General features: G+C 43.5%; 4 protein-coding genes across 7 annotated transcripts in view; 2 read left to right on the top strand and 2 right to left on the bottom strand.

Annotated features, from left to right (window-relative positions):
* The first annotated feature begins 493 nt into the window (after nt 1-493).
* LOC134205913 (uncharacterized) lies at nt 494-1360 on the top strand. The gene has a single exon (XM_062681622.1). The coding sequence runs from the start codon at nt 494-496 to the stop codon at nt 1358-1360; it is 867 nt and encodes a 288-aa protein (XP_062537606.1).
* A 3463-nt stretch (nt 1361-4823) lies between these two features.
* Nucleotides 4824-6267, top strand: LOC134205912 (uncharacterized). Its single transcript, XM_062681621.1, has 2 exons — nt 4824-5609; nt 6211-6267. Exons 1-2 carry the CDS (start codon nt 4824-4826, stop codon nt 6265-6267), a joined length of 843 nt encoding a protein of 280 aa, XP_062537605.1.
* Nucleotides 6268-14444: 8177 nt separating this feature from the next.
* Nucleotides 14445-16620, bottom strand: LOC134205911 (uncharacterized). The gene is made up of 2 exons (XM_062681620.1): nt 16486-16620; nt 14445-16403 (listed from the first exon to the last, which is right to left on the bottom strand). The coding sequence occupies exons 1-2, from the start codon at nt 16618-16620 to the stop codon at nt 14445-14447; spliced, it is 2094 nt and encodes a 697-aa protein (XP_062537604.1).
* Nucleotides 16621-17072: 452 nt separating this feature from the next.
* LOC134219643 (lethal(2) giant larvae protein) overlaps nt 17073-18336 on the bottom strand; it is an 84536-nt gene continuing 83272 nt past the window's right edge. For all 4 annotated transcript variants that reach the window (XM_062698449.1, XM_062698461.1, XM_062698469.1 and 1 more), the window contains one exon: nt 17073-18278. In XM_062698449.1, the coding sequence (XP_062554433.1) occupies nt 18104-18278 (175 nt within the window). In that variant the 3' untranslated portion in view covers nt 17073-18103. The remainder of the gene's footprint in view (nt 18279-18336) is intronic.

Genomic DNA, 18336 nt, shown 5'->3' with positions numbered 1-18336 from the left:
GTATCTCCTGTTCCGGAGCCGGAAGAAGAACCGTAAAGTGCAAAACTCAAAGTGTATTCCGAAAAAGTCGGAAAATTCAAACGATAATGGTGTGAGCAAGATGGCCGCCATCGAGGAAGTACAGTACTAGAGTGACGCCGCCATTTTGTGAAGTTTAAATATCGGTGTGCGGTCGCCATTTTGAAAAGTGATGATGGAAACCCGAAATAAGTGAAGATAGTTGCTTCGAAGCTAGTGATCTGGTTTGGCCACTTGGATCAGCAAGTGACCGGTTGCGTGAACATAGACTTGGCTGTGTTCCCAATCACCGTCGAGCATAAGGCTTGGCTTGATGTAGTGTCTACAGTGGCATGCCGGAAGGAAGTGTTTCGAAGCAGCAAAAAGCCGGAGACTCTGGAGCTAGTTCTGCACTTGGCAGTCTACTCTAGATTCCTCCACTCCGTTAAGTAAGAAGCCGAAGAGAAAACTGAAATTGGCGGAAAAGTTAACTGCCATGGAGAACATCCAACGACTCGTCCGCCGTCGTGGCGCAGCGAAAGGTAAGGTGTCTCGCATTCTCAATACTATCCGCCCAAATGGAGATGAAGTGGTTCAGCTAACGGAAGCTGAGGTAAAGGTCTATATGACGAAATTGGAAGCAGCGTATAAGGACTACAATGATGCACACGATAAAATCATGGATGTAGTAGTGGACGATGAATACGAACAGCATGTGCCACAGTACGAGGAGTTCGATATTCTTCACGACACTGTTTCCATTTTGTTGGAGGAGCAGCTCAACAAGATTAAAGCAGCTACGGCGGTCATTGATGCTGCCACAAACGTAGGGCGTAGTAATCAAAACCAGCAAGCACCGATTGTTGTGCATCAACCGCTTCGTATGCCGGTTCCCACATTCGATGGCCGTTATGAGAGCTGGCCAAAGTTCAAGGCTATGTTCAAAGATCTCGTGGACAAGGGTCCAGATCAGCCGGCTGTTAAGTTATACCATCTGGATAAGGCTCTGGTTGGTAGTGCAGCGGGTCTTATCGACGCCAGGACGATCAACGAGGGCAATTACGCTCATGCGTGGCAAATATTGGAAGAGAGGTTCGAAAATAATCGTCACGCTATCGACTCTCATATTCATGGCTTGCTGAACCTTAAACGCATGACGAAGAAGAGCCATTTGGAGTTACGGAGTTTGGTGGATGAGTGCAGCAAGCATGTGGAAGGCCTTAAGTTTCTGGAGCGGGAGTTCGAGGGAGTAGGAGAGGATTTCGTCATCCATCTGTTGGCTGCAGCATTGCACAACGATATACGCCACATGTGGGAGTCCACTATAAAACACGGTGAGCTCCTGATTACGATGAGATGCTGACGTTCCTGAAGGAGCAAACGTTCATCTTGGAGAGAGTCGAAGCAAGCAACCCGAAGTCATCCTCGATGTCCGTTAAGTCGGTGCCTGCAGCCAATAAGCCGGCACAGAAAGTCCATGCAACCGTTTCATCAATTGAGACGGAAATGAAGTGTGATTTTGCGGAAATTCACACGCTACCCGAGCAAAGTCGGTTAACAAAATGAGAGCGAATTGATATTAAGCTCTGCTGTTGAGATTATGTATATTGTATATTGAAAACAAAATTTGATGTCAATTGTTAGTTAATACAAATTGATATTGCAACATGTTTTCAATGTGCATTCCTCAGTTATCATAATGATAGCAGTTATGATAGCAAATTATGCTGTCGATTATTTAAAGTGTGTTTCACGGAAAATTAAAGGCAATCTGCAAACAAAATATGCTGTTGTTGTTATGAATGCTCATAAAAATAATCTAATTGAATACTCATTTTGATATCAAATTAAAATTTTTATGTTATCAAATTTAGTAATCATGTTGATTTCATTGACAGCAAAATTTGTTTTCAGAATGATTTCACAGTGTAAAAATATGCTCTCGTTTCTGCTGTGTTAACCGTTAATCCATACAAAACGAGATGAACTGGAGTAATCAAATAACTGACATCATAAAAGCAAATTCTGATTTCAATTTGATTTCAAACTTTGCTCGGGTAATTACCATTGCGCTGCGTTCAAGGCGCTCTCAATTCCGCAAAGATTGGTCAAGGTAAGAGAACGAAATGTGTGCTTTAATTGCTTGCGAAAAGGTCATCGAAGTGCCGAATGCTCGTCGGATAAATGCTGCCAAAGTGCAAACGTCGGCATCATAGTCTACTACACGCCGATGAAAAATGCAAGCCAGTTACAGATCAGTCAAGCAAGCCGTCCTCGAAGCCAGCGACAGAGCAAGAAGATTCACCATCGGCATCGACGCCGGCTACGTGTTCAAGCGTGGCTACCAACACGCAACAAGTGTTGTTACTCACGGCGGTGGTTGATGTATTGAACAAGACTTATAAACCCCATCCATGTAGAGTTTTATTGGATAGTGGATCCCAAGTCAATTTAGTTACACGAGCCGTAGCTGATAAATTGGGCTTGAAGCTGGATTCGTCGAATGTCACGATGTTCGGGGTGAACAAAACGAAGACCCAGTCATCGAGTTGCGGTGTGATTCATCTTTCGTCGAGGTACAGGGATTTCCGCGCTAAAGTCAAGTGTCTGGTAACTGACCAGGTGACAGCAGATCTCCCATCATCGGTTATCAATATCAGTGCATTGGAACTTCCCGCTGGTGTTCAGCTAGCCGATCCAAAGTTTTTTCATCCAAGCAAGGTGGATATGCTCCTGGGTAACGAATGGTTCCTCAAATTGTTGCTGCCCGGAGAGATTGCATTGTCTGACAGTCTTCCCATCCTGCGCGAAACTCAATTTGGTTGGGTTGTTGGTGGAGTGTTTGAAGAAGGTGCGTTTTCTGATGGAGTAGTTTATTCGCACACAGTCACGATGGATAATTTGAGCCAGTCTATTCAACGCTTCTGGGAAGTTGAAGATATCGCTGATGCCGATCAGCGTGACAGTGAAGAAGAGGAATGTGAAAGGCATTTCCAGACGACTCATCGTAGAGATGCTTCTGGTCGTTACATCGTAGAGCTGCCTCTAAAGGAGTGTGTCAGCGAGTTGGGAGATTCCAGGCCGTTGGCACTACGAAGATTTCATGCACTGGAGCGAAAGCTTTCGCAGCACCCGGATTTGAAGAAACAATATCAGGAGTTTATGAACGAGTACGAAGTTCTTGGTCACTGTGAAGAAGTTGATGTTAGTAAGGATAAGGCAGATATCATCACCTGGTATTTACCTCACCATGCCGTCCTGCGGCCATCGAATACCACTACTAAGTGTCGTGTGGTGTTTGATGCATCGGCGAAAGTGTCGCTTAACGATGTGATGAAGATTGGTACCATCATTCAAAGTGATCTGCAATCCATCTCTCTTCGGTTCCGTCTCCCACTTTATGTTATGGCTACTGACGTGGCAAAAATGTACAGGCAAGTCCTCGTCGATCGGCGGCATACGTCGCTATCTCGTGTGTTCTGGAGGAAGAATCCTTCCGATCCGCTGCTGCGTGTCTTAGAGCTGACAACGGTCACTTATGGCACAGCTTCCGCCCGTTTTTGGCAACGCGGGCACTTTTGCAACTGGCTATCGACGAAGGTTCCAAGTATCCTGTGGCAGCAGACATCTTGAAGAAGAGTTTCTACGTGGACAACGCATTGTTCGGGTTTGATGACTTGAATGAAGCAAGCGAAGCTCAGGTGCAGTTAATTGGTCTGCTCAAGGAGGGTGGATTTCATCTGCATAAATGGGCTTCCAACAATCCTGCATTGCTGGAACGGATTCCAGAAGGCGATCGTGACGAGTTGGTTAGCATCGACGATGAAGGCTCTAAAGAAATAATAAAATCGTTGGGACTAATGTGGAATCCAATTTTGGACGCATTGCAATTCATCTCCATTCGAACAGTGTGTGAAACCAGTACAACCAAGCGACAAATACTGTCGCTTATATCAAGAATGTTCGACCCTTGGGTCTTGTGGCGCCGGTTATCGTGATCGGTAAACTTTACTGAAGAGCATCTGGCAGGAAGAGTTGGAATGGGATGAAGAGCTTAAGGAGAGCTGAAGAAAAGGTGTGACAAATTCCTAAGCGCGTTGAGTGGTGTTACTATGCTTCGGATTCCTCGTCACGTGGTGGCCACTGGGGCCATTGCATTTGAGTTGCATGGATTTGGTGATGCAACATTAGAAGCTTATGGTGCCTGCGTGTACATCAGGTCGATTGTACCTGGTCAAGCTGCAGTACTGAAGTTATTGTGCGCAAAGTCGAAGATCGTTCCGAAGACTGTATTGACCATACCAAGAAAGGAACTTCTAGCAGCCCTTTTGCTGCACCGATTGGTGAAGAAGGTACTTGCAGCATTAGCGTTGTGCTTTCGAGACATTTTGTTATGGTCGGACAATCAAGTGGTGCTAGCTTGGCTAGCGAAGAACCCGGAACATTTAGAAGTGTTTGTTCGGAACCGGGTTAGTGAGATTAACTCTACTGGACATCAATTTAAGTGGAAATATGTGAGTACGCTGGAAAATCCAGCCGATGTAGTGTCGCGCGGCCAATCTGCCGACGCTCTTCAAAGGAACGATCTATGGTGGAATGGTCCGTTGTTTTTGCGCAGTGAAGATTATCAGATGAAGATCTTCCTGAGTTGCGGCAGGCCACTGTATCTTCTTCGGTGGTTTCATTGGAGAAACTGCCGATGTTCTACAAGTACGAGTCATTCAGGAAGCTGCAGCGAGTTCTGGCATACGTCTTGCGTTTTGCCAAAATGCCAAGAAGAAGGTGCATAACAGGAGAATTACTGAGCGATTTCCACCGTTCTGGAAATGCGCCTCTCGTTGGAGGTAATCGTCAGGGTGATACAATTACAGCATTTTGGTAACGAGGTAGCCATCATCAAGTCCGGTGAGTACTGTAAAAGATTCAAAACGTTAAATCCCTTTTTGGACGATGGAATGATTCGTGTCGGTGGACGACTACGACATTCAAGTTTGCCTTATGGTGTAAAGCATCAATGGATCTTACCTAAGAACGATGAAACCGTCCAACGGTTGATTCAAACTGTGCATCGAGAGAACCTGCATATAGGACCGTCGGCGCTGCTCGCCCAGCTTCGCCGGCAATTTTGGATTCTGGGAGCCCGTTCTGCTGTACGCAAGGTGACACGAAATTGTGTGCGGTGTTTCCGGCTCAACCCTCCGTGCGCCAATCAATTCATGGGGGATCTTCCCGTCGCAAGGTGCGACCAGGCTTCCTCATTCATGAAGGTTGGAGTTGACTTTGCGGGTCTCATTCTCATTAAACAAAGAGGAAGAAAGATGGCTCCTGTAAAGGGTTACGTGAGTGTTTTTGTTTGCATGGTCACCAAGGGCATTCACTTGGAGGTAGTAGAAGACCTTTCTACAGATGCGTTCATCGCCGCCCTGCAGCGATTCGTCTCTCGTCGTGGTGTCCCTGAGCAGATATTTTCCGACAATGGGACAAATTTCATCGGTGCTCGCAACGAGCTGAACGAGCTTTATCGGCTTTTCAAGCAGCAAGCCACCGAACTCAAGATTTTTGAATTCTGCCAACCTCGGCAGATTCAATGGAAGATGATTCCACCCATTGGCGTAACTAATGAAAAATTCTAGGGGGGGCTAACTTTTTTTTAAACTCTTCTATTTTAACACTCATAATACAGAAAGTTTACCATTTTCACTCGATTCAACTGGTGTATATTGTTGGTCTACCAGATATCAATGCAATGGACGACTCAAATATTTCAAATGATGTTCATCGACGCTCAGCCCTGTTACAAAAATCTAGAAATCTCGTAGGCTTCCTAAAATGCTTGATAGGTTCAGAAAACCATAGGTGTTGGGCTCACCGTAAATATAATGTGAAGCACGATCCTGATTTTTAAAGGATTTTTGGATTCGCTTCGAACCTAGAATACATTATAAATTAAATATTGAATAAATTAGTTAAACTTTTTTCGCCAGCTTTCAATTCAGTGGCCTGACAATTCCTACGAGCTTTCAAACGGCGATCTGATTATAACAAACTAACGTTTCTTTTCTGTTAGAATAACTTCTAGGATGATTTTAAGAAAATCAGTTTTACATCCCAAAACAACTTATTGGTCGTTAATTTTCAATTTAGTTTAAAAAAATTGCAACAGATTAACAAGTTAACCCATAGGAACATTTAACACATCTTTTCTCTCAGTAGGTCTGTTTCACTCCTACTGAGATATTTTCACTGGTTTCATTGCTGCAGCGACAATAGGAGTTTAGAGAATTAAATAGTATGCGGAGTTTCTAAAATCCATTCGAAAGAATACAAAGTTCTTTCTTATTCAACTTTTGGTTACCTCTACTTGAAATCTAAGAGTTTTACCGAACCTTTCTCAAGAAGCCTACAGTGATAATTAAAATGCGCTGCAGCTTTTAGGATTGGTATTAGTTAGGAAGGTTAAGATCATGCGCTCGATTTAGATAACAATTACTCACAAAACCCTGGAAAAACTTGAAAATCTCAAGGAATTGTCCATTATCCATTAAGTACTTGTAATACTAATAAATAATATATTTTTTAATTTAATTTTCATAAGTTATAACGTGTGGACCCCTCAATCCAAATTTTGTCGTGAGCAAGCCTTATAACAATTGCTCGAAGTTCAAAAACTTGAGCGAATAGATTGCTGTAGTGTTTCGAAGAGAGTAATTGGATAATGAAGACAACCCTTTCTCTGCATTTACCCCCGTATATAATCAGTGGGCTAGATATGCGCAATACTTATACAAAGTAACAAATTTTCTAGGGGGGGCTAGCCAGATCCTAGGTGGGGCTATAGCCCCCCCTAGCCCCCCTGTAGTTACGCCAATGATTCCACCGAATTTCTCACACATGGGTGGGATCTGGGAGGCGTCAAGACCATCATTAAGAAGAAATGTCAGTGAAGCCTCCTAACGATGTCCGAGTTTTCGAGTCTGCTTTGCCTGATCGAAGCTCAACTCAACTCTGGGCCGTTGTATGCTCTATCCGATGATCCTTTGGAATTTGAGCCGCTAACTCCGGGGCATTTTTTAATCGATCGTCCTTTGACTGCCATCCCGGAGCCAAGTTATGAAGGAATTCCGGAAAATCGTCTTTCCAGATGGCAGTATGTCCAGCGCCTGCGTCGAGAATTCTGGAAGCGCTGGTCCGATGAATATCTGCTGGAGTTGCAGGTACGACACAAGTGGAATAGGAAGAAAGAGAACATTCTACCTGGAACGGTGGTAGTTATAAAAAATGATAACTTACCGCCCCAACAATGGAAGTTGGGTAAGGTCGAGGCAAACTACACTGGATCGGATGGATTGGTCCGTGTGGTGGACGTTCGAACTAAAGCTGGTCTTCTGAAGCGTCCGATCCACAAGCTGGCCCCGCTACCTATACTGGACAACGAGCGCAAAGAACCCGTGGGGGAGGATGTTCGAGCCATCCGTCACGAATAAAATATTTTGTGAGTGTATCGTTCAACGACAGTCTGCTGCTCTTTGTCTAACAACACGCAGCTGCACGAAGGATGCATCCTTCAACGCAACCACAACGCAGCAGCACGAAACGAGCGCGCAAGGAGCGCATCAAAGAAGAATACGCGATGGTTTTTTTCCAACCGAGAAGGAAGACGCCATCACTGTACGCCGTGCCTTCAACTCGTTTAGACTTGTTACATATAATAAGCTTGAAGTGAATTCGATAACAAAGAAAATGTAATTAGTGTAAATATATTGTTTTAAACTGCTAAAGGACTTCTTTTATCCGGTATCCGAACTTCGTGGTTGGTTTTCCCAGAGAGTTCCGTCGGTCCGCCTATGTTGAGTTTTTTAAATACAGTCCACTCTCGAACACAATGCGACTCACCAATGTTAATGTGAGGTACACAAGCTTCGTGAGACTCGCGTGTGCTAAATTTTACACCTGTGTTCAGAATAATAGCAGCGGAAGCCGTTTTTCATACAAAAAAATGGTCAACTTTGACAAGCTGTAACTTTGTACGATGACCGATTGAGCTGAAATTTTGGCAGTGAACTACAAATATGTTGAAATTTACACATACTAAGTATCAATTTTGTCAAATTGTTAAAAAAATAGCAGCAAAATTTCAGCTCAATCGGTAATCAGGGTACCAAGTTACGGCTTGTCAAAGTTGACCATTTTGTATGAAAAAAAGGGCTTCCGCTGCTATTATTCTGAACACAGGTGTAGGTATGTGCGCGTAGCAGTCGTTGCTCAATCTCATCCTTTTTTGTACGCGTGCATGATGCCTTGAGATACTTGCGGGAGATTTTCTGGCGGAACTTCTTGAAGAACATTCTGAACGATCATTAAAGAACCTTCTGAGGGATTCTTGGAAGACCTCCTCCTTGGAATAACTAGCAAAAAAACAGAAAACAGTAGGTTTTTTTTTTTCAAGAAGAATCCATGAATATTGTGGGCTCTAGCGGGCGCCGTTTGTGATCTATTACAGTAATTACTTGAATTGGTAATTAGTTGAACTAGGATACGTGATCCGAAAATTTGAATATTTCTCGCTTTTTAATTACATACGCTGAATTTGTTTTGTAAAAGAAAAAGATTTTGTGCTATTTTCAATCAATACTAAAGTAACGTTTCACAAAATAACTGTATAGAAATTTAGCAACCCAGCATGGGGCGATAAATTTGGAAACCCACAGCAAATTTTGAGTTGCGTTTTTATTTTACATTCCCGTTTAGATACTACGGGTATCGAAGAGGGTCCCTTTATAGGGCCCGGAAATAGCGAAATAACCCAGATGAGGACTCCCGTGGAGATGCTCTTAGAAACCACAGTTCTCCGTGTACTTGAACATTTGTTCCAAGGGCCCTTTCACTCTAATCTCGCGTTAGAATCATGAGGGCGTAACTGAATTGATCCATTTCTCTTAGTCTCTGTTTTTTTACCAATGTAGCAAATTGCGGTTTCAAAGATTTAACAGTTTGGTGTGATAAATGATGATTGATAATCAAGAGGAAATGATCAATAATGTACCTTGCTAAAATGACTACTTTGTTTATCATTTTTCAAGGTTCTCGTAAATTAGCAAAAAAAATTGCAATACGAATATCACGTGCTATCAACACATTCATCGCCTTACTTCACCACGTGGCCCTCTTGCATCCTATTTCGATTCGGAAGTAGGATTTTTCTTGATCCGAATAGCTCCGATAGAGATTTTGACCTTCGATCGATCCATTTCAGAGTTTTGTACAATTTTGTCATGATTTTCAAATCTCTCTTCTCAGGATGTACTTTAAAGTACGTCAGTTCCTTCAATTGAGTGCAAGAAACAGTCGTTATGGACAGTATGAGCTGAAAGACATAATGAGTGAAGAACTTTCAAGAATCTTAATAATCTGGATGTTTTTACAGATTCTATACGAAGATCGAGAAATGGCCACGGCTCTGCAAGGTCCCATATGAATTTTGCCATATTTTGCAAATATTGAAGAAAAAAATCGCAAAATTTCAAAACTTTTTAGGCGCATCTGAAGTATCTTACAAACACTTAACTTTTAAATCTTACTTTTCCGTGTTAAACATCGCACATTTTTTCCTTAGTAAGAGAGGGGCGCCCAAAAAAGAGTTCGCCAAGGGCGCCGGGAATACACGCTACGGCTCTGTTGAGGCTCATTTGTTTAATACAAAACTCTACGGAGCCGATAAGCCTATTGATTGAAAAAATTATCCTTTATTGCAAGTCGCATTCATTTATTGTTCTCGCAAATCGTCCGCTTTCTTCTTCCGTTGTTCCTCAGCATATTCTGACATTTTTTTTTCGTTTTTCTCTGTATATTTCAGAATACCTTTGCGTTCATACCACAACTAGTCAGTTTTATTTTTGAATACGATTTCCGTTGTATCCTGTTCTTTTTCTACGATTTTCGTCGGATCCTGTTCTTCTTGCTGCATCTCCGCGTCCAAAACTTCGGTTGTCTTTCCTCGATAACCTCCTCTTCTTCATCTTCTTCATTTTCCTGGATTCTGCTTACTACTCCAGCATATGTGGTTGACGATTTCTTGGGCTTCTCCTGGTACCGTTTACTTCGCAGAGGACATGCATCTTTTTGGCACTCGAAACACTTATTCTTCAAATCTTCGCAGTAAATCCTGCCCCTATGATTCGCGATTTCCAGCGACGGCGTTTCACATAAAGACTCCCGTACACCAACCAGTGCACAAATGATCGTAGCCAAATCCACTGGAAATTATTCGCGAACTGAATGGTACTCACGTACTCCACTAGTATCTTAGATACTAGGCCTAGTATCAAATCAACATCCGGTATTTCTGGTGAAAGGTCAAACACCCGAATATATCGAATGTTGCTGCCCGCAACATCCGGACTTCCACCGCCCTTCCGATCGAAAAGCGATTTTTCTTAGCGATTCTTCCTTAAAGCATCTTGCATGGCTTCCGAAGAGGTGATTTCTACGAAAAAAGACTCATCTTAAGCCATTTTGTATACAGTTTCCATTAGATTAACATCAGCGTCTAACTGTTAAACAACGGTTTTTCCCCAATGTTCCATCTAGCTCCTGCTAAGAATGGAGGGGGGAGGAGTGCAAAGTGGCATTTTATGATGACGCTAGCGTTGATTCTGCATGGGGTAACGGCAACATTTCAAGTTATTTCAAAATGAACAGTAAAAAGATATCATAACATACAGAGTATAGCTTCATACACAGTTGGTAGTATTACCCCGCGACGTTAGGCATAAGTACGTTAAGCATAAGGACGTTAGGCATAAGTACGTTAGGCATAATGGACGTTAGGCTTAACGGACGTTAGGCATAATGTACGATAGGCATAATGGACGTTTGGTATAATTCTGCCTTCTTTATATCATAGGCTGTTCTTTGGGTAATTTTATGCCTAACGTCCGTTATACCTAACATACTTATGCCTAACGGGGTATACCCTATTACCTATTACCCCAAGCCGACAAATTTTCGACAATTCTCGCGCGAGACGACCGTTATCTCAAATGGGAGGTACCGACAATATTGCTCAAATCATTCGAAACGTCTCATCTCACTCGAGACGTAGAATAAGAATGAATGTAAAAGGTTAATGAAACTGGAAAACGCTTTTTTTCATTTTTTTTGTTAAATATCTTGGCTGTGCATATGCACAGCACATGTTTCGAACTTAAAGGTCACTTTGCGGAAAAGTCATCAGAATCCGAGTACCAACCTCCACCGTGGTTAGCTTTTTTTTTGCAAATTGAATATTTTTCGGATGCTTGATGTTTCTCTTCACTGCGAAAAAAAGAAAACGCGTGGACTGTACTTGATGTATTTATTTCGACTGACTTTGAAAAAGAAAAAATAACAATAATAATAAAAAGTGGAATGTTATTCTGGACAGCGTTGCCAAATGCACCGATTCGACGAAACATCCTCCCGCGCCATTGGATTTCCGGGAAATCAATACTACGTATCCGCCTTCTCCCTGTCGTCCAACGGAAGCAGTGCAATCTTGGCTGTTGATCTCTTATAAACCCCTACTGGCGTCTTCTACAGTTACTACTCGCGTTACTGCATCTGGACCTGGGTGCGTGTCCACCACTCTGCCAAGTTTCCACTGCATAGGAGGGACGTTATCTTCCTTGAGTACCACCAAATCACCAACTTTGACCTCGGTGTGCTGTTTGGACCATTTGCGGCGCTGTTGCAATTCGGACAAATAGTCTGTGGACCATCGTCTCCAGAAGTCAGCACGCATCTTTTGAATATGTTGCCACCTAGACAATGTTCCGGGTTTGAGGTGATCATACGACGGCTCGGGAATAGCTGTGAGAGGACGGCCAATTAACAAGTGACCGGGTGTTATAACGTTGTAGTCGTCTGGGTCTGCTGTTTGCGGTACAAGAGGTCGTGAATTTAGTATCCCTTCAATTTGCGTCAAGAGTGTGTTCCATTCTTCTTCGGTTAGCTTCGCATCTCCCGCAGTGCGCTTGATTAGGTATTTAGCCGATTTTACGCCAGCCTCCCATAAGCCACCCAGGTGTGGCGAGCGAGGAGGATAAAGTGCCAATTAATCTCCTTGGGCAGGCAAAACTCTTGAATGGCTTCCAAGGTTAACTCTTGTCTCAGTAGATTGTAGAGTTCGTGAAGCTCCGAATTTGCCCCTGCGAAATTTGTAGCATTATCGCTGTACATGTCTGTTGGAATGCCGCGTCGGGCAACAAATCGTTGCAAAGCTGCTACGAATGCTGCCGTCGTTAAATTAGAAACAAGCTCAATGTGAATGCATTTGGTGACCATGCATACAAATAACGACACATATGCCTTACAGTACACTGGCTTGCGCGGATTTCCTTTGCGCACAAAAATTGGCCCAGCAAAGTCAACGCCCGTTCGCTCAAATGGAAGAGCCTGGGTTACCCTGCAATGGGGTAAATCTCCCATGAAAAGTTTAGTCTCTGGAGGATTGACTCTCAAGCAGCGTAGACATTTTCGTAGTTGTTTGCGAATCACACTTCGTCCATTGAGTATCCAGTATCGCTGCCTTAAAACCGAAAGAGTTCCACTCGGGCCAACGTAGATTTTCATCATGGGTAGCTTGAATTAGTATTTCCGTGGCGTGATGATCGGCTGGTAGTATTGCCGGACACCGTTGCTCATATGATACGTTCGCGTGTTTGATTCTTCCGTTAACCCGTAGTATGCCACTACTGTCGACCCATGGATTGAGGCTTCGTAGTCTTCCGATGTATCTTTCATTTGTGCCTTGCTTCTTTCGAACTTCATGAATATCTTGTAGTAGTCGTTGTTGTTGCATCATGTAAACTATAGCTTGCAGCGATGATCGTAGTTCAGCAACAGTAGGACGTACTTCTTGTGCCGTATTAGGGAATCGTTTACGAGCTCGGTTGACAAAGCGAATCACATAGGCGAATATTCGTTGCAATTTTCGGAACGAACTGAACCTTTTGAAGATTCGATCGTACTCTAGCTGACGTTCTTCAGTGGTCACCACCGCAGCAACCTTCACTTCCGGAAGATCAATCACCTCCTGTATTGTTTCTTCTTCGTAGTTGCATTGCTGCAGAAACTGTGGTCCATGCCACCAGAAGGAATTTCCAATCAAGTTTTCCGGATAGAGACCGCGTGAAACAAGGTCCGCAGGATTGTGGATTTGTGGGCACGTACTTGTACTCGTAGGTTGGTCTAGGTGTAAGTTCTTGAACGTGTGCCACTCGATTAGCAACGTATGTGTTCAGCTGGTTAGGAGATTTCGTCAGCCATCCTAGTGTGATTGTAGAATCCGAATACAATACTTTACGATCGAATTTCATCTTTAGAGCTTCGACGACCCTTGTCACCAGCCTTGACATCAAACGAAAGCCGCATAGTTCGAGCCTTGGTATTGTAGACTTTGGTGCCAAATGAGATTTACTGACGAGCAGATGAACTTCAACAGTGTTGTCCGCAAGAATACTTCGCACGTAGACGCATGTGCCGTAGGCTTCCTGCGACGCATCTGAAAACGAGTGTAATTCCAATGCAATTCGGCACGGCGCGATGACTCGACGATCGATTCGTAGATCCATCAATGTTTGTAAACCTTCACGGAACTTGTTCCACTTCACCACGATGTCATTGCTGAGTTCTTCGTCCCATGACACTTTGCTTCTCCACAGCTGACGCAATATGAGTTTAGCAGTGACACAAACCGGTGCCTGTAGACCCAATGGATCAAAGGATTTGGCAATTTCAGACAAAATGTATCGTTTCGATACCGGCTGCGTTAGCTGAGTGGGGCTATCCGAAACAACAGTTTGTCACTTGTAGGGTTCCATAGTATGCCAAGGGTTTTAATCATGTCGTTCACGCCATTTAGTTCGTATGACACTCGTTGCTCTCTTCGATCTTCTGGTATGTTATCGAGGAATTCGACAGAATTTGAGCACCATTTGTGCAGTTGAAATCCACCCTTGTCTAGTACCTCCTCCAATTCTACGCGAGCCAACAACAATAGTCAATAGTTCGAGTGTCTTGCATTGTTCTGTAGGATCTGATCGCCATATTATGCGTTGGAATTTAGTATGCTCGTCGTGCACTCGAACCATACGGTACATCTTAGAGATGTCAGCCGTGAATACGAAGGCGTGTGTTCGGAACCGGAGCACTATATCGATGAGCGGATCTTGAATGGTAGGGCCCACCATCAAAGTATCATTCAAGGACAGACCGGAACTTGATGGTGCAGAAGCATCGAATACTGTTCTTAGCTTGGTTGTAGACGAACTTGGCTTGAGTATAGCGTGGTGGGGTAGGTAGAATCCACCAGCCTCTTCTTCAGATGAATCGATCTCTCGGCAGTGACCTAATTGCTTGTATTCTTCCATAAACGTACATTGAGCCATCTTGTCTTGAGTTCAGCGTCTTTAGCAATTATTTTTCTCAAGGGAAGAGAAACGGAGTAGAGCGTGCTGCTTCGAGTCGCCAAGTTGACTCACATTGCCACGGAAAGAAAGCTTCACTGTGTAACGACCACTTGCGTTGTGACTGTAGGTTTGCTGATAGAATTTTTCACACGTCGTCTCCTCAAATGACAAACTTGAAGCGGTTGATATCGCCTCGGATTCCCAAAAACGTTCGACGAGATCGTTTAAATCCGCTTCCCGTACCACAACGTTGCAGCGGTTCACATCGTACCTCCTGCTAGTAGTGTCGGCTAGACCACCAACCACCCAACCAAACACTGTCTCCTGCACAAACGGCAAATTCTCGGCTAGTTTGACTCTACCCGATTTCAGGAGACCAAAGAAATGGCCAACACCAATCAGCATGTCCACCCGCTGAGGACGGTGGAAGTCCGGATCAGCAAAAATCATTTCGGATGGTATTGGCCATGTGGTAATATCGATGTACTTTGCTGGTATTATCCCAGTGATTTTGTTGATCACCAGACACTCAATGATACTTGTGTAGTTGTAGTTACGTGCTTGCACGTTGACGTGTACCAAGGTCGTGACCCGACTCGCTGTACCATCCACACCTGTCATTTCAACGTTGACATTTTGACGCTTCAATCGTAGTAGAGAAGCGAGTTTTTCCGTTAGCAGGTTTACTTGCGAGCCACAATCTAGCAGAACGCGGCACGGCTGAGCTCTTCCGCTATCATCATATACATTCACAACCGCGGTGCAAAGCAGCGCCTGTTGCTGGTGAATTGTGCAAGAAGCACTGATAGCGTTCGTAGTAATAGGCGTCATAGAGCCTTCCTTCGATTGTGCCGATGGCACCGTAGTAGCAGTCTGTTCGGCAGCGACAACCATAGACGTAGAGTTCACATGTAGAGTAGAGTGGTGTCGCTTCTTACAAACCTTGCAGGACATGGTAGAGGAGCAATGTGCAGTGACATGCCCCTTCCGCAAACAGTTGTAGCAAACTCCGTGTTGCTTTGCCTTCTCGTAGCGTTCTTTCGGATTAAGTTTGAGAAAATCCCCACACTGATGGTTAGGATGGGATTTTTCACAGAAATTACACCGATACTCGATGGATGTTGCCAGAGATGCTGCTTTCAGCGGAGGAATTTTCGTGGTTGCGATGCTGCTGAACTTTTTGGGCTTGCTTGTTCGCTCGATTCTTTCCAGCACTTGACTCCGAGATGTGAGGAACTTGATTGTATCTGCATACTGAGGCATGTCGCCATGATCTATGCTGCTTTCCCATAATTTTCTCGTCTCTAAGTCGGCCTTTGACGCCAGGATACCGACGACGATTACATCCGATAGTCCGTCCATTTCAAACTCGTAGAATTCGAATGCATCCACTGGCTTGCAAGTGTGAACTAGTTCCCGTAGCTGTTTGCCACTTTCGAATATCATCGATTTGAGGCCAAGAATGCAGCTGACGTGCATGTCGACAATCTTCCTTTTATCTTCGAAGCGTGCCGTTAGATGTTCCATGGCAGCTGCAAAAATGCCGTCGTTGATTGTCTGTTGATCGATTGTTCCGGAAGCTTCGCCCACCAAACATTTGTCGAGGTGGTAAAGCTTCGTCGCATCCGATTCGCCACCGTGCTTGCTCAAGAAAGTCATGAATTTGAACCAGTTTACTGGTTTTCCATCAAACGTGGGTAGTGGAGTATGTAAAGGAGCAGATTGTAATTGAACTGGTTGGGACTGCACCGGAGCTGTTTGGACGACCATTTGAAGTTGATGATTTTCTTCTTGTCTTGCTCCTTCCGGCAGCCTGTACACCCTGATTCGAACATTGTTGTAGAGTTCCTCAGATTCAACGTATTTATCTTCCTGCTCCGTAGCATGAACAGGCGAAATTGCGTAAATTTTGTTCTGGAACTGGTTGAATTCGTCGTAGGCAGCGTCAATCGTCTTCAACTGGGTGCGCAACAAAACTCATCCGGAACTGTTTCCGATTGTTCGTGCCGGAACAGAACATTTCTGATCCGTGTAATTTTGCCCTTGACGGCTCCGCGTTGTAGAACAGTTGCTTGAAATTCTTCCGCCATTTTCTTTTCTGTTGCTGGCGTTCCCTGATTGGCGTGCTAAACACTTCCACTTTATTTTCCGGTTTCTTCACGGGAGTTGACGACATTTACCCATCCATTCGACCGGTGGGTCCTTCCGCGATTGTGACGACCGAAACCACTTCGAAATCCGGTTCGAAGGACCAAAATGTTTCTCTTCACTGCGAAAAAAAGAAAACGCGTGGACTGTACTTGATGTATTTATTTCGACTGACTTTGAAAAAGAAAAAATAACAATAATAATAAAAAGTGGAATGTTATTCTGGACAGCGTTGCCAAATGCACCGATTCGACGAAACACTTGATTTGTCCAATCTTCACATGTGCTTTACTGTTGTATATCCACAGTCAAGCGAGTGCACATTGTTTATTAAACGAGAGGATCGCATTCTATGCCCATAACAACCTTGCTAAAAAAGGTGTAAAGACGCTGCTGATGCTGTAGCCAACCAGGTACTCCAAGTAGGTAGGATAAAGGACTTTTCGAAGCGGTTTATAGCAAAAATCTGTAAAAAACATCTATATCACTAAACATTAAGACATTTTTATTAATTTACTCTGTTTGCTTGTCGGGTTTACTTAACCTTTTGTATAGTACTCTCTTTTACGCATGTAAATTGCATCAAAAATACGGCTACAACTATGTATAATAAAGTGGTTTTTATTTAAGTAGTAATAGATATATAAATACCGATCGCTATGTCTAAAAGATGCCTTCGTCAACATCTCGTTTTATCATCGTTTGCCTCTTCCCCTGAATTTTTCACAGAAGGAGCACTAATAATAATACTTTGTAGAATCGTTCTCGTTCGGAAACTTGCGAAAAATTATGCATCTTTTTTACGGAAATCTTGCAATTCTTGGTTAGACTACTCTCTGGCTGCATTCGTGCTCCTAATTAAATAAGCTACCGTTCATCTTTAATTGCTGTGTAAACAGTTCACAGTTTGAATAAGTTTTACCAATATCGGTAAATTTCAAGTATAAAATCGAAGGCAGAGTTGTGTCTCCTGTAATGTGTTCGTTTGTGTAAAGTTCGTTCTACAATGTCTGCAGACAGGTTCAACTAAAAAATTTCATTTATCACACGGCGTCTTCGATCGCAATCATATTTTTTAAATTATTTTCGTTTCGCATTTAAATGCATTTTGTGAACATATTTAACGGAACGCGAGCTGGAACATCGGTTTCGATGATCTTTCAAGTTTGTTGTGAAAGACGATAACATTGGATTCAACTTCTCTTATCGTGCCCTTCCTATTACGTGTGTCAAGTTGAATAGATTGGAATTATCACACGGACACGTCGTGAACATTTCACAAAGAAATTAATAAAATACTTACCTGTGTCTACTTCTAATAGCAAATGTCTGTCGCGTTAAAAGTGATAATAGTAATACTAATAAACTAGCTCAAACTTAAACACAACGACAACAATCTTCATCACGCTGATCGCGCGGTCAACCCCTTCTGGTGTCGTCGATCACCGTTCGTCCCATATCTTACTAACTGCATCATGTTGACAGATGGTAGTTCCGAAAAAAAAACTCCCTTAGAATTGACTCTCCTTTCGGAGCAAAGGAAGCCCGCCACCGGTCGAGACGGTTTTGGAACTCTCGGTCGTGGTGGTTGAATTGTGTTCTCCGTTGACGTGGCTGGTGCCATGCTTGACCGTGGTGATGACTGACTTGATGATCACCGAGTTGGAGGCCGTTTCGGTGGAATCGCTGAGGGAGGATAAAGAGTTATTATTGGATGCCGTCACATTGCTTTCAAATTTAATTT

Source organism: Armigeres subalbatus, chromosome 1 (genome assembly GCF_024139115.2).
Source record: "Armigeres subalbatus isolate Guangzhou_Male chromosome 1, GZ_Asu_2, whole genome shotgun sequence".
NCBI lineage: Eukaryota > Metazoa > Arthropoda > Insecta > Diptera > Culicidae > Armigeres > Armigeres subalbatus.
The sequence above is the reverse complement of the archived record's forward strand: the minus strand, read 5'-3'. Positions and strand labels throughout refer to the sequence as shown.